Source organism: Boleophthalmus pectinirostris, unplaced genomic scaffold (genome assembly GCF_026225935.1).
Source record: "Boleophthalmus pectinirostris isolate CB_2022bp ecotype Guang Dong unplaced genomic scaffold, ASM2622593v1 HiC_scaffold_8, whole genome shotgun sequence".
Taxonomy (NCBI): domain Eukaryota; kingdom Metazoa; phylum Chordata; class Actinopteri; order Gobiiformes; family Gobiidae; genus Boleophthalmus; species Boleophthalmus pectinirostris.
Genome location: NW_026571515.1, coordinates 24,009,954 through 24,025,627, shown reverse-complemented (window position 1 = coordinate 24,025,627; position 15,674 = coordinate 24,009,954). Strand labels below are relative to the sequence as shown.

Here is a 15,674-nt window from a genome sequence, read left to right as displayed (position 1 = left end):
AAAAACACAGAGTATGAACAAATGATTATGTTTTATATTCAGTGACATTTATGCCATTGTGTGGTTTGTAAAGAAATCACAAATATTTAATATTACTGATCTACTTCAAGTTTAAATTACACTTCCATGCAGGTCTTCATTGAAACTGGTTATAGTCAGGGTGTGAATAATTTACTGTATATGCTACTCTGATGGATGGATAAATAGATTTTTATTATTATAGTGTCCTACAGCCTGTCCACTCATCTTACAAGACACTGTAAACAATCCACAGATTGCTACAGACAAAAAAGTTCACCCTTTAAAAAGTGAAATAAAAATTATACTGGATATAAAACTTATCGTCTCCTTTCCCCGGACTTAGTAATGTAACTGACTAACCCAAAAACTTCTCTTCATTATAAAGCTAGCTCATAATTGTATAATCAGACCTCCAAAACTCATCATGGTTAGAAGACTGTATAACAAAATATTCCTCAAATAAAAATACAGTGGACAGTAAAGAATACATTTAAACTCCTGCTCCAAACCCAGAACACACATGGTGCAAATTCATGCACTTTCTGTAGTCATACTTTACTTTATACTCTCTCTCTCTTAGTAAATAAGTAACAAAAACAACTGTATGCAATATTTAGTTAAAGTTGCACTGCACAACGTTTCAGATGATGGGTTCGCCATCTGCTGGTCTTCTGTTATTGCTTTGAAATATCCATCTAGCATTTATTAATTACGGGCGTTTCTATTGCTCAAAAATACAATAATTTCTTCTGTGATTAGGAGCGACTCTCCACAGATCTGAATTGTAATGGAGTGTAGTGCTTTACTCTGCCTGCCTCCCTCGTGATAGGTTCTATACTGTGGAACATTCTAGACAAAGCAAAAACATTTCCAAGGAGACAAGCAGGTGACGGACCCTCCACTAGAAATATTACACGGTGTGCCTTTAAGTTAAAATTGCATTGATTAACTACCTAAAAGTGGCCAATATACATAGTTTAAATGTGCACCATGTAACCTTTCTGGTGGAGGCTCTGTCACCTGCTTGTTGGATAATATTGCCTGGAATGCTCCACAATATGGCATTTAACCTCTATCTCCATGGAGACAAGCAGGTGTCAGCACCAGGCCAAGTTAAAGGTCAGAATGTGTCTTTTTAAGAAATATTTTTAGAATTACCCCTGTAATTCATGCCATAGTGAAGCTGTTAAGGACCAAAATTGTTCACTTTTATGGTACAAGCATGAAACTTTTTCCAGATTAGTAGGACCCCCAGGACTATTATTTCTGGATATGGAACCAAGCCTAATTTAACACTGGAGCTGAGAACTGCACATGTCACAAAATGGACTATATGAAAACGAGGCTGGTATAAAAAAAAACACTGTATAATCCCTTTCTTACAGTCTAATTTGCTTAGTTATCCATTTTTTAAATGTTGAACAACTATTTTTCATTAACTTCAAAGCATTAAGAAGGTCACATGACCGTTTTCCTCCAGAATGTCAGGGTTGTATGGGTTGCCTCCGGTTGAAATTCAAGTTAATACAATATTTTATCTTTCAAAGGCATATTTGTTGTTGTTTTTTTTATAACAAAAAACATTTAACAATCTCTAATGATCTGTAAGTGCCATATCATATTTCATAATGATAACGACACTTAAGCTCAAACACTTAACAGAGATCTACCTTAAATTGTGAAACTTAGTCAAAGTGCTCTTAAGTGCAGCTGCTGCCACCTTTGCATGAACCTGTACATGGCAAATTTGTCTTTGCATCGCCCAGCACAGGCTACTCTGCATCCACACTTGATAAGTTCATAGCATATGTCATTTACCTGGGGAAGCGTGGTCCACAACAGTAACCAGTGACTGCCGCAGGGTTGGGTAGATCAGGGGCCTCATTTATAAAGCTTGCTTACGCAAAAATCCTTGCGTACGCGCTCTCTACGCCCACCGCGGTATTCATGAACCTCGCCTAAGGCGTGGCGCTTTAAGCTCTACGCAAACTCTGGAGACACAGGGAAAAAGCGACACTCGTGGAGAGGAGCAGAAGTGTACAGAGTTTGAGTAAGTGTTTGATCAGAAAATCCACGTATATAGAAGAAATACCCTCAGATTTGTGCATTTAAGTGTTTGGTTCGCCAAAACAGAGAGAAGGGCTGTTTATTCCACTCATTATTCTCCACAATATTGTACTGTAGCGACCTACAAACTGTCGCAATGCTTTATGGGATTGTTTTTATTTAGGGCTACTTATTGACAGGCAGTCATTTTCGGGGGGGGAGCGTTCAGACCATGAGTTAGGCAGGAGTGTTTGAAATTTAACCCTGCACTGTTGCTATTTTGCTGGTTCTAATAAAGCTGAAATACAAGCCAACCTGTTCTCACGTTTTCATTTCGTAACCGCCGTTACAATACATTTAAAACTCATGCACGAGCGCGGCCACGTTCCCGGACCCGGTGTAGCGCAGAGTCTCCCACAGTCCACACCGCGGCCATAGACTTCTACAAAACACAGTCTGTGACCAACATAGAGGATGAAATAATGACCCGACCTGAGAGAAAAACTCTTCCCTCGGACGCAGCAGGAGCCAGGCTTTGATTTAATGAACGCAACTTTAACACTTTTACTTTAGTCTTTACGCACCGAGCGCCAGAGTGACCTGAGTCTGCGGACAACACGAAGCCTACTGCCCGAACCTGACCCGAACCAAAATCTTCCCTACATTTTTGTGTAATGGGAAACTCTTGCACATGAGAGCTGCTCTCTGACAATATGAAGAACAGAATAATGCCCGTGCCCGTCCCAACCCAGACCCACACTCACAGGTGAGCAGTTTGGATGTTTCGTGTGGACTTTAATTGGCAGAATAACATCTGTATCTGATGTGTTTCATGCTAAATCTGTGTCCTCGTATCCTCATGTCCTTCCCTCGCTCCTTTCGCTCTCCAGGGGAGGGCATCTGAATCTCTCGCACCATTCAGATCAGCGCGTGCACGTATCTATGTGTATATGCACATATATATATATATATATATATATATATATATATATATATATATATATATATATATATATATATATATATATATATATATACAGGGCCAGTCCACACACACATCATAGACAGACTTAAAAATATAGCGATAAAACTCTTGAAACAGCGAAAAAACACATGGGCTTTACTGCCAAGATGTGCTGCCTAAATATGAATTATGATTAAATGAACAGATGAGTCGTTGTTGTCACTTTTAGTTTTATATTTATTTATTAAACCTTGTTTAATAAAGTCTTACGACAACTCCTGCGCAGTTTTTTATAAATGAGGTCCCTGATCTGTGGAGTGTCACCCCTGTTCACAGAGAGAATCTTTAATGTCATACCATGGAACATTCCAGACAAAGTAATTTAATAAAGTTGCGCAATGCGTTTTTAAATTGGCATTTTTATGTAAGGCTTACGCCAATACATTGCATACATGTTTCTAGTCTAGTGAAATATACTGTGTGTGTAACCTGCAGCCCAAAAACACCTAGCCAAACGTCTCGTGCAGATTGATGCTTTGACTCCGCCCCAAACAGTGGACCAGTGGTTCACGCAGTTTAGAAGGGGGACAGGAAGGAGTGCGTTCAGATGAGATGTCCCAGCCCCAGCTTAATTTTATAAATATGTATACTATTACTTTACGTTAGTCTCCATGGGGCGCTAGCATTATTCTGAGAGCTCACCTCTGGAACCGCACCGGAGCGTGCTACGTGCATGATGGGTAGACGAGAGGCGGACGGTGGAGGCGCGATGACCACCAGCGAGCGCTCCGAGTTGGGATCTCTGTTGCAGGACACTGTATCCACTTCTTCCAGCAGCGGTACTAGGCAGCAAAGGAGTCTGGGGTCCCCCACAGTTCCCCGGGAGACATCTACCACCACAGCCTCGTCAGAGGTGAAGAAGCACCAGCACAAACACAACCTCAAGCACCGGTATGAAGTGATGGAGACGCTGGGGAGAGGCACGTACGGCAAAGTAAAGAAGGCGATGGAGAGAGCAACTTTGCGCACGGTGAGCAGTGAACTAAAATCAGATGTCAGTGAAACAGTTGTAGGCCATTTTAATAATATTTGCCCTCGATTTGTCACAACAATATATTCTTAAATTTTTTTCCTCGTGTGCTTATCCAAAACTTGGCAAGGCATCTGATCTTAACCAAGTCATCAAAATGCTTAACTGCAGTAGAACATTGTTTTTTTGTGTAGCCTTTAGATTTCTGTTGGATGTTAATCGTTTACAATCCCATTACTCATAGCTGTTGTCCTGATCCAGCTTTATTTAAATTGGGCCACTGGTTAAAATGGCACTTGGAGAGCCAAATTACATTGCTACACACTGAATGTTCTATTCGTTCAACTTCCCTGCTTCATGACTGCTAAAGCAGGACTTATATGAGATATTAATATATAGATAATTAGTCTATAAACTTAACCAGGACTAATGATCAGTCCTTTGTTCCTGGGTCAAGTGCAGCTCTAACAATCATACCATAGACAGTTTAAGGAACTTTGCATTATGAACTGTGTGGCATGTTGGTGTTGGTTGGTGAGATCATGAGCCAGTGCTCATGAAGTACTTGCTTCCTGTGCTGCCAGGCTGAGATGCCTTTGGCCTGACTCACTCAGCACTTCAACAAGAGGATAAAATTACTACAATAGGCTTCTCCCATAGGAGCCTGCTCCCTTTTGCTGACAGTGATACACACAAATTCGTAATGCAAAATAAGTATGAGACTGTGTTTGGTCCCAGGTTATGAATGACCTAATTCCAAAGCCTTACTCTTAATGGCACCCTCTTGTCAATATAATAATGTAAATAGTTTTATTGAGTCGTATTAAGCCTCTGAAAGACCATAATTGGTGATGGAGAGAAGTGAGAATCGCACTGGTCCAGCACTGTGATTGGATAGACAAGGGAAAATGCAGGATTCCTGAAGCCTGCCAGCACATACCAAGGATTCTTTGAAACAAAACGGACATTATTTTTGGAAATGAGACCAGGGCTCTGTTGTTTTGAGTGTTGAGAAGTGGGATGGTGGGAAATTGGAAAAAAAACATAATGTAATGGAGAAATAAATGTGTTGGTAAATTTGCATCTACAAGTTTTGAGGACAAGTGATGATTATCATATTTGTGTTATTTCTAGCTACTACTTATGAATAGACTAATATTATGATGCTAATTTTAAGCAGATTTAGCCTTGTTTTACCAATATGATAGCATTGCACTGTCCTGGTTCTTTCCCATTTAGAACTGGTGTTAAGTCCATATACTATTAAAGCATGCTTTGTTTTAGTCCTGCTTTAGTCCAACATTGTACCTTTCTGGTATCACAGATCCAAGTAAGTCTTTATATTTGAAAGGCTAAATACATTATTTTGGAACTATTTGCAATTAAAACCAAGTTAAATTAGCACAAACCCCCTCACCTCTCACACGTGCCTCTGAAAATGCTCCTAATTCCTTGGACTGTGAACAATGGATATAGTGTTAAGCGCAAAATATGCATCAGTGTCCATTAGGTGGTTTACAAGTATTTTGAAGGAGAATATGTCATTGTAAACATAAAAACCATAACAGGATTATCACCTACTTGTACTTTTATTTCAGTTTATGATGGGGTTATAAATGTTTCTATATTATAAATTAAAATAATACATTATTCACACTAGTATTCTTGTACGTCTTTTTGCAGCTATAAGGATCCAGATGAAGCAAAACATGTTATAGTTTGGGGCACATTCTATCAACTTCCTCTAAGTTGCACAGACGTCAGTTTTATCAAGTCAGGTCTATGCTTATAGTAGTCTGAGTGATGTTATGTAAGCTGAGTGGCTAATAGAGCGTGTGAATTGTCTGTCCCAGTGGTTTATAGATGTTTTTCCAGCAGCTGAGAATGCTGGAGTTCAGAGTTCAGGTCTTCGTTTTCATAAGGCCACTCTGCTCCACTGAGGCAGGTCTTGACCGTTCTGGCTAAGTATGTCTTTTTCATGGCCAAGAGGCAATCAGCAACACAACCCTAAAGATATGCAAGTCCATTATTAAAGGGCCCATGTTACGCACCTGGTGTTTTGTTTCATTTCTTTCACCCGCTAAACACATAAACACTGCATATTTAGGCTGCTTCTCTCAAACTGAAAACACTCTGTTCCACTTTGTGATGTCATGTGATAATACAGGAAGTTTTCCATTGTGTTTTTAAACTCCATACACCATCACTAGAATAATTTAGATCATTTGTAATTTCCAGTCTCCACTTAACAGAAGGTAAAAGGTAGCTATTTACAGGGCTCCAGGTATGTTTTTGGTGCTGAAGCAACATTTTAATGGCGTAGAGTAGAGTAGTAGAGTAAATTTTGCGTAATATAGCACCTTTCAGACAACTCCCTGATAAATAACATTTTTATTTATTTTTAAAATTTTATTCATTTATTTATTTTATTTTATTATTTTATTTTTTTTTTCAATTTTGACCATCTGATCTAGGATTGCAAATATGTGTATTTTTGGATTGTCCTACAAATGTTTAAAAGCTTGCAATATATGTTACTGTTATTTGGGTATCATTTGAGCTGTTCAATATAGTACAGTGAATAGGATTAAAGAAGCGTAAATCTATTAACCTTCTTCTGCCAAATCTTTATAATCACTTCTAATACTACACACTAGAATGTGTATACACTGTGCATGTATTAATAATGTGAATATGTATTGCTGAATAATTCTTGTGCCTGTAGTGGTGGTAGTATGTGAGAATACAACAAGGTCAGGTCAGCCATTCTATTTACAATTGGTAGCTTTAACAAAAGTTTCAGGTAGCATTCTGTTTTATTTAACATTGTTTTATTGTATGGGAATATGGTATGTTTATCTTTAGTCCATGTATTTATTTCTTTTAGGTCACTTAATGGATAATCACTGCAGGCCTGTTACGGCTATTAACTGACCCAGATATGTTACCCTCAAAGAATCATGAAACACAATATTGACAAATTTATTATCTCAATGTCCTTTTGAGTATCCCATTAACAATACTGAATTTTGGTAATCAATCAAAAATGTGCTGGATTATAAAAATATATATATATATACTATCTGTCCCAACCACAAGTTCACCTGTTAGTAGAGGTATATTATATAAAGTGTATTTATATTACACTTTTATTTTGATAGGTGGCCATCAAATCCATCCGTAAGGAGCACATCACCGATGATCTGGAGCGTATCCACATTCAAAGAGAGATTGAGATCACGTCTGCCCTACAGCACGCCAACATCATACGTTTCCACGAAGGTAAGGTTACAGACCAAGCAGATACATGAACGCCACAGCACCACTGTAAATATTCACCCCCTCAAAAATAGCACAAAGCAAATTGTGTTTATTGTCATACTGATGAGTAATATTGCAGACAATTGTTACATACATTTTGATAAGATTTTTATTTTGTAATGAATGTAAAAGTTTTGTAAGAGATGGGAAGCTAGTCGAACTGAATGTAACTGCTTCACATTGTGTGTAGTGTTTGAGAGCAGGGACAAGATAGTGATTGTGATGGAGTATGCCAGCAGGGGAGAGCTGTACGATTACATCCAGGAGAGAAGGAGACTGTCCGAAACTGAGGCCCGTACCATCTTCAGACAAATCACATCCGCTGTTCACTACCTCCACAAGGTTTGTTATTATACACTTTCACAATACTGCAAAGAGTCTTGGACATGTTTTCATAAAAATATGCATTTTCAAATAAGTCACTGCAATGGTCCCAACATTTTGTAGTGATCAAGATAATGTGTAGACTAGGATTCAAAGGTGCACTGTGTAATATTTCTGGGGAGGGTCTGCTACCTGCTTTTCTGTATGGAGATGTTATTGTTTTGTCGATAATGTCTTATAGTATAGCAATAAACGTTTCTATCATCATGGAGACCAAACCAGACCAAGTTACAGGTCAGATCTTTGGAGAGGCGACCAGTCTCACAGTCAGAATGCCTGTTTTGTTTGTTTTGTTTTGTTTTTTGGAAGGGGGGGTAGAATTTTTGAGCAATAAAACCGCCTGTAATTTAAAAAATGCAAGAAAGCTCTGTTTAATGTCATATTGTGGAACAGTTGAAGCAGAGCAATGACATATCCATAGAAACAAGAAGGTGATGGACCCCCAACCAAAAATTTACATCGTGCACCTTTAAAACACAATTTTTCTTTAGTTCAGTGGCAAATGCTTCATCCATTATTTTTCACAATGCTAAACCATCTACAAAAAGTTAAAATTTTAGTAAGTAAGGTCAGTATCCAAATAAGTAAGTGAACCATTTTTTCCTAGGCCCATTGCTGACATGTCTTAACATTTTCAACAACAACAAATGTATTTATTAAAGCTTACTTAATAGTGTCTGCCGCAGTTACAGTACATACTGTTAAATGCATTTACTGTAAGTTGTTTTTATTTCTATGCTTGGTAACAGCTGGGAATAAAGTAAGGAGGTCTCAGGCACGTGCTGAATCACATACAAGCAAATACTGTACCACTAAATCCACTAAATCCTAATCCGCCAGCCAAACTTGACTTGTTTCCTCAGATCTCTCTGGGTTAAGAGCGCATTAGTAGCTGAATGTTTGGTATAATCACATATTTAAACATACCCCCTTCCTCTATTTGACTGTATTGTACCGTAAGCCCTGGCAAAGAAACAAAATAACTATTGTTTTCTTATTTTTATTGAAGTGTGAATTTAATATGATCGAACAGGAATTTATCTTCAATCCTATTAAATGAAATTTCAAGCTGAGGTAAATTAAATGTTTGTTTCTTAGCAAATGATGATAAAATGTTGATGACTTTATTGTACGTTGCTTTGTAGTAATGGAACAAGGGCGAAGTTATTTGCTCCAAACATGCAGATTTTTGTGCATTTTGAAGTATGGATCAAAGATAACCTCACTAAAGGGAAAATTGATTTGTTTTAGATAATACTTCTATTGTAAAATATCACGTTTTTGTGGCTCGGCAAAAAGAGAAATATTTGTTTATTCTTTTTTCAGTACTTTCCATATATACTAATTCCTTTTGTTTTGATAAGTTTCCCACCACGTGAACTGTTCCAAAAATAGAAATATAATTCATCCGTTAATAATGTGTCCATGTCTGAATGACTGAACGTGCTGATGCTGCAGAGGTATTTAGAGCACACACTCTATTCTTAATGTTTTATAGAAAGACAAAAAAGACACTGGAATGTTTTGCATAGAACTCACAAAAGACTATTTGAGCTGTTGTTTACTGTCCTCACGTGCTGTATTAGATGTAATTAGTGGCAAAATGGGTCACTGTTCTGACCCATTTCTAGAGTAATCACAAAAGTATAATCATAATTATGTTTCATTATTTTAAACAATTTATAAACAATAAAATAAGTGACAATAAACAAAATACTAGAAATAGACATTATTTTAAAATTGATACTGAGTAATGTGTGTTATTAGACCTCCCTGTCACAGCCTGATCTTGTCATTTCGCAGAAGCTAAATCAGGTTGTGTCTGGTTAGAACTTGGATGGGAGACTGTTGTGCTCTTAGGCAAGGCACTTCACCTGCATAGTATGAAGGTGCTGTGTGAGGAGTGTTGGTGGTGGTTGAAGAGGCTAATGACAGCCTCGTTTTGCGTCAGTCTAACCAGGGCAGCTGTGGCTACAGTAGTAGCTTACTGCCACCAAGTGTGCAATGAATGAATAAAGCATGAAATTGAGAGACCATTATCAGATAACGCATTATTATTATTACTCACTGTATGATTGCTTTTTTCTTTTTTTTTTTTTTCTTTTCAGAGCGGTGTTGTCCATCGTGACCTCAAGTTAGAAAACATCCTTTTAGACCAAGATTTGCATGTCAAGGTAAGGGCATCAACATCACTAGTGTTTGTATTTTTTATTGTAAAAACTCCTAATGGTAGAAGTGTATGAGTGTTGATAAGATGGTTATCAACACTCATACATAGTTAAAGGCCATAGATAAAAAGGTAAATGTTTTTATTGTGACTTCTGTTGAAAATCACCACCTGCTTGGTTTATGGTGCCAGTCCAAATTTGGTTGTTCACTTTTGGCCTTTTTAGGAAGTCTGTTCTTACACAAAAGTGATACACACTGAAAAAAAGAATGTAAGGTATCTGATGGCGACCATGCCAATATTCTGACACTGTCACGCAGGTAACTTACACTCAAATGCAACACAAGTATACATGCTAACAAAGTCTTAGTTCAATAACAGACCGTGTCCATCCAATGCGGCCATACCGGCTTGTCAAAGCCTGATCCCGTTAGATCTCAGAAGCTAAGCAGACTGGGCCTGGTTAGTACTTGAATGAGAGACCGCTGGGAATTCCAGGTGCCACAGTGGGGCGCCAGTGGCAAAAAACTGTCGCTGTGTCTTTAGGCAAGACACTTCATCCACATTGCCTAGTATAAAAGTGGTGTGAGCGTGAGTGATGGTGGTGATCGGAGGAGCCGATGGCGCAGATTGGCAGCCTTGCTTCTGTCAGTCTGCCCCAGGGCAGCTGTGGCTAGAGTAGTAGCTTACCACCACTGTGTGTGGAGTGACTGAATAATGAACTGTAAAGAGCTTTGAGTATCTTGAAAGGTGCTACATAAAATGCAATCAATCAATCAATCCAACCATTTTCTTCCACTTATCCGGGGCCGGGTCGCGGGGGCAGCAGTCTAAGCAGGGACTCCCAGACTTCTTTCACTCCAGCTCCTCCGGGGCAACCCCGAGGCATTCCCAGGCCAGCCAAGAGACATAGTCTCTCCAGCGTGTCCTGGGTCTTCCCCGGGGCCTCCTTCCGGTGGGACATGCCCGGAACACCTCCCAAGGTGCCCAGGAGGCATCCGAACAGATGCCCGAGCCACCTCAGCTGGCTCCTCCCAACTTGGAGGAGCAGCGGCTCTATTCCGAGCTCCTCCCGGAAATGTCCAGGAAATGTTCAATATGGCAGCCTGAAAACAACAGAGGAATATATGATTATCAAATGTGAACTTAAATATCTTCCAGAACTGTGAAATACTCTAAGTAGAAAATGGGCTGGGAAAAACTCAGAAACAGGTACTACAAACAGGGAATCAAGCAGAGTATGTATAGATTACCCTGGGATGATTAAGAAATGAGAGGCAGCTGTAGGAAAAGCAAAACGAGGACCGGAACTGACTGGGAAATAGAGCTGGACTGGGGAAAACATGTAAACAAAAGGCAGAACCGTGACAGACACAAATCCATGGTGATGCATTAAACAATAGTTATTTGAAGTTTATAGAGTTAGGGAAGGCATTTTATTTTCATTTTCAGTCAAATACATGAAATACATTGTTATGAAGCATTTTGAACAAAAGGGGGTGCAAATAGATACAGATTTTCTTTTAACCAATGTGAACTGAGAATGAGAAAAAGGATTGATCTCATTTTCATTTAGGGACACCAAACCAGACTTGAGAATACACTACTTTTTAGTTTATTTTATGCAGATATGATTTATATGTATCTTGTGTTATTAATATTATCAATACTAATATCAGTATAGAAACACAGTGGATATAAGCCATGTGTTTAGACAAATGTGTGGACTTGTGAAGCTGCTTCTGTTATGTGAACTTTGCGTTCCCTCTCGTGTTGTCCTGCACATCCACTGGCACTGGTTTTCAGTAGCTATTTTTAGCCCATATAAATAAAATGTTGTTTTACTTCTTTGGAAAGGGTTTGAATAATGTGGCTGATGGGTGTAATGAAATTTTGGGTGATTGTAAAATGATCACAAACCACAAATTCCCAAGCCCAAATTTTAGGAGATAGGCTATTGATACTGGGATCGTATTTCTGTGTATTTGTAGTGGAATGCACACATTAGCAGTAATTACCAAAGAAGTGTTTAGATAAAAAAAATATATATATATATATTTAAAAAAAAAATACAAAATGGTTTTAAACAACCTATTTTCAGGAGATAGAAGCATTCATGGTCCTGTTTAGGAATTTGAAACTGAAAAACTGCTGGCTTCTGCTAGACAAATCATCTCACCAGTTGTAGTTCCATCTAAGTCAACTATTTTCGGTCAGATTGTTTTGAAATAAAACTCAGATTAAGTCCAATGTGAGTAACAGAGCTTCGAATGTAGAAGTGCTTTCAGTAAGCTAAAACCAATTTTACATTTACTTCTGTATTTTTAACAAATGTATTTATTGAAAGTGTATAAATTATAGTTACTTCACTCCTTTTTCTAGCTGGCAGATTTTGGACTCTCAAACCACTTTCAAAAAGGCATTCTTCTACAGACATACTGTGGTAGTCCTCTCTATGCTGCACCAGAGATAGTTCAAGGCTGTCCCTACCAAGGCCCTGAGGTATGGAACTGAAGAAAATAGCCTAAATAAACATATAAAAAGAAGAATTATGCTCTTGTGTCTCAAAGAACAAAATGTGTGCTATTTGCATTTATTCTAATATAAATGAGCACAGTAACCATCTTTTATTTGTTCAGGTTGATTGCTGGGCCCTAGGTGTTTTGCTTTATGCTCTGGTGTACGGCAGCATGCCCTTTGACGGAGCAAGTATCAAAATACTGACAGAGCAAATCGCACAAGGTCGCTATCGCAGACCAAACTCACCCTCAGGTAAATAATGTAACATTTTCCAAAATAATTCTCAAATATTTACATAATCCCTTTTTGTTAAAAAGTATTGTTATGTTACAAAAACTAAAAGTACTACAAGTAAAAGTACTAATAGTGTGAAGCAAAGTAAAAAACTCAGACATCAAGTTTTTTTTTATTTTTTTTTGTCTGACAGTATCTGTAAGACTGGGCACACCTGAGTGCCATTTCATATGAAATGTGCATCTCAATTAACTAATCTAGTCTAACTACTCTATAAAATAAATAATTGGTATTCAAGTCAGTTTCACAGTTTCAGTTTCTATGTAAACAATAGACATTCCTTGTTCCTTGTACTTTCTGCTACCGTCTAGATGCCTGTGCCCTGATAGACTGGCTACTGAGGGTTGAAGTGGAGGACAGAGCCACCATCGAGGACGTGGCCAACCACTGGTGGGTGAACTGGGGTTACGAGGAGAGTGTGTGCGACTGTCCCACCTCCGCTCAGGACTGCTCCTCTCCGCTGCTCGCTCGCTACATTGACTGGCAGAATCAGGTCACTGCTGCTTGCCACTTCAGTTTACCCTTAAAGACAGAGCAGGGAGTAGGAGGAGCACGGACACATGTGGGTAGCCTTAAAAAATCTCGCAAGGAGAATGCAATCCCCCAGAATGCATTGCGAGTGGTGTGTGCTGCTTCTGCTGTTGAAAGTAAGAAACCAAAAGGTATTCTCAAACAGCAGAGAAGTTTTGACTCAGTTATTTACAGCCAACCTAGAGAAAGCATGTCATCCCAAACTAGAAGTAACATTCAAAATCATCATTCAGACATCCTATCCAACAGAGAGCCTTCTACATTCAACCAGCACTCATCCAAAATGCCCAAAAAGGGTATCCTCAAGAATCTGTACAATGGACTGTCTGATTATGATCCTTCGGTAGCAAAGGCTAATTCTGTAGTCAGTGCAGAAAATGTTGATTTGTGCTATTTGAAACCAGTTTCTGCTGCAGAGGATAGCCCCAGTGATAGCCCCAATTTGCGCACAGAGGCAGTAAGAAGAAGAAAGGGCATACTTAAACGTAATGGCAAGTTTTCACGCAGCCTGGACCTCTCTGATAATCATGATTTGTCCTTCCAAACCACAACATTCCCTGAGACATTACAGAGACAGCATCTTCTTTCCAGTTCTGTGGTCGAAGAGATGAGTCGTCCTTCCAGTATTGTGAGTGAAGACAGTCTCTTTTCCACTGAGTCCTTTGACACACTAGACTTGAGTGCACAATCACGGCACAGACTTTTCTCACAAGGCACACAGCAGCACAGAGCTTATAGCTCAGAGGAAGAAATAACCAGAGAGATTTGAGGACAATGCTGAAGAAATGAAAACATTGTCGGTCTGCTCCTAGTGAGCAGGATTTTGTGTGGTATAGGTATAGTTTATTAATCCCTTGTGAGGGAAATTCCTTTACTATATTTGACTAATTCTTCAACCGGTGCCGGTGGGACAGCCTGTCAGGACCAGTGAGCTACTGCCATACTGCTGTGAGCACTCAGGGACTCATCTCCAGATCTTGAGCTAGGCTTGGTCAGGAACACCTTAGCTTGAGGATTTACCCATGGTGCATGTTTGGAGTTGATGGGGGAAACAAGTGTGTCAATTGAAGACATACCCAGACATGGGGAGAACATGCAAACTCCAAACCAGAGTCGAACCCGCAACTTTCCTTCTATGAAGCGTGATGTGCAAAATGTTACAGTCACATGGATCTTGCTTTGGTACATCATTTAATGCAGTGATTGGCTTTTTTTAAACTGAGAGCCATATTAGAATCCAGACATGTGGCAGAGGGCTGGACCAATACTATCACTGATGTAATAAGTGGTCATGAGCACTTTTCTTTAATCAATTACTGCAATCGTTTACTAATTTATAATAATTATGATTAAAGAAATCGGTGAGAATATACTGAGAGATGTGATTTTTGATTGGAAAAGGTTTGCTTTTTTGTCTAAAATCTGTATTGTTTTATTTAAAAATTAATCATGGAAGATCCATGGTATAAATGTACACAGTAAAGAAGTCAAATACATCAACACTACTTTTATACTGTAATATGTAATGTGCTCTTGAAAATCAAATAAGACAATTACATATGTTACAGTGTATATGTCTATATGTAGTCTATACAGTGCTACTCACGGCTGAGATTCTTCTCCCTGTTTGATACGTGTGAAATCCTTTGCTGTTATATTTTTGATGCTCACAAATTGTAGATTTTTGCTGTTGAGTTGCTGTATTGAAAATGACAAAGTTTGGGCCAAAGTCATTTAGCATTTGGGAATAGGCCTGTAATGTTGAAAAAAACAAGTTGAAATTACTGATCTTGTTTTGAGCTGTGTCAGGTGTTCTGTGAAAGAACCTGAGAACTGTATGAACTGATGAGAAATGTTCCATATGATGTGACCACCTGTGCCCCTGTTCACATACAGGTTTGAACCGAATGATCTAACTAGATAAAGTTTCAAACACTGAGCTAAAACCTTTGAAAAAAGTGTAAATAAATACACACACAATAACCGTAATAATAATAATGAATAATAAAGCACAGTCTTATCACTCAAGGTTGCTTCACAAGTACGGGTTCACCATATGGACACAACCATTGATACCCATTCTGTTTTTACTTCATGCCAATTAAAGACAGAATTTATTACTAAAACCAAAAATATGTTTTCATGATCAGTTCACATTAGTACGGTAGAACATGGGCATTAGATAAAGTTCAAATACAAAAAAGCCCAAGTATTAATGTCAGGAGATATTGGTCGACACACGGCTCACACTGTAGACTGGTGACAATTTCTCTAGTGCCTTACAATAGCTCATTGGTATAAAACATGTCTCTATGAAAATTGTTCCAAAGAATGGTTTTCATTTCCATGGCATTCTGCCTGAAAACAGTTCATTTTAGTGAAATAAGGTTAAAAAA

General features: G+C 38.6%; 1 protein-coding gene and 1 pseudogene across 1 annotated transcript; both read left to right on the top strand.

Moving 5' to 3' along the window:
* Positions 1-3,597: 3,597 nt before the first annotated feature.
* LOC110164924 (NUAK family SNF1-like kinase 1) lies at positions 3,598-15,357 on the top strand. Its single transcript, XM_020930061.2, has 7 exons — positions 3,598-4,061; positions 7,223-7,343; positions 7,573-7,724; positions 9,875-9,940; positions 12,316-12,435; positions 12,573-12,705; positions 13,059-15,357. Exons 1-7 carry the CDS (start codon positions 3,765-3,767, stop codon positions 14,045-14,047), a joined length of 1,878 nt encoding a protein of 625 aa, XP_020785720.2. The 5' UTR covers positions 3,598-3,764; the 3' UTR covers positions 14,048-15,357.
* On the top strand, positions 10,327-10,443 carry LOC129412471 (5S ribosomal RNA; annotated as a pseudogene).
* Positions 15,358-15,674: the final 317 nt, after the last annotated feature.

Coding starts and splice junctions, on each gene's coding strand:
- LOC110164924 (XM_020930061.2), top strand. CDS start 3,765: ATGATGGGTAGACGAGAGGCGGACGGTGGAGGCGCGATGACCACCAGC. Junction 7,725..9,874: donor CTGTTCACTACCTCCACAAG/GTTTGTTATTAT, acceptor TTTTCTTTTCAG/AGCGGTGTTGTCCATCGTGA. Junction 12,706..13,058: donor CAGACCAAACTCACCCTCAG/GTAAATAATGTA, acceptor GCTACCGTCTAG/ATGCCTGTGCCCTGATAGAC.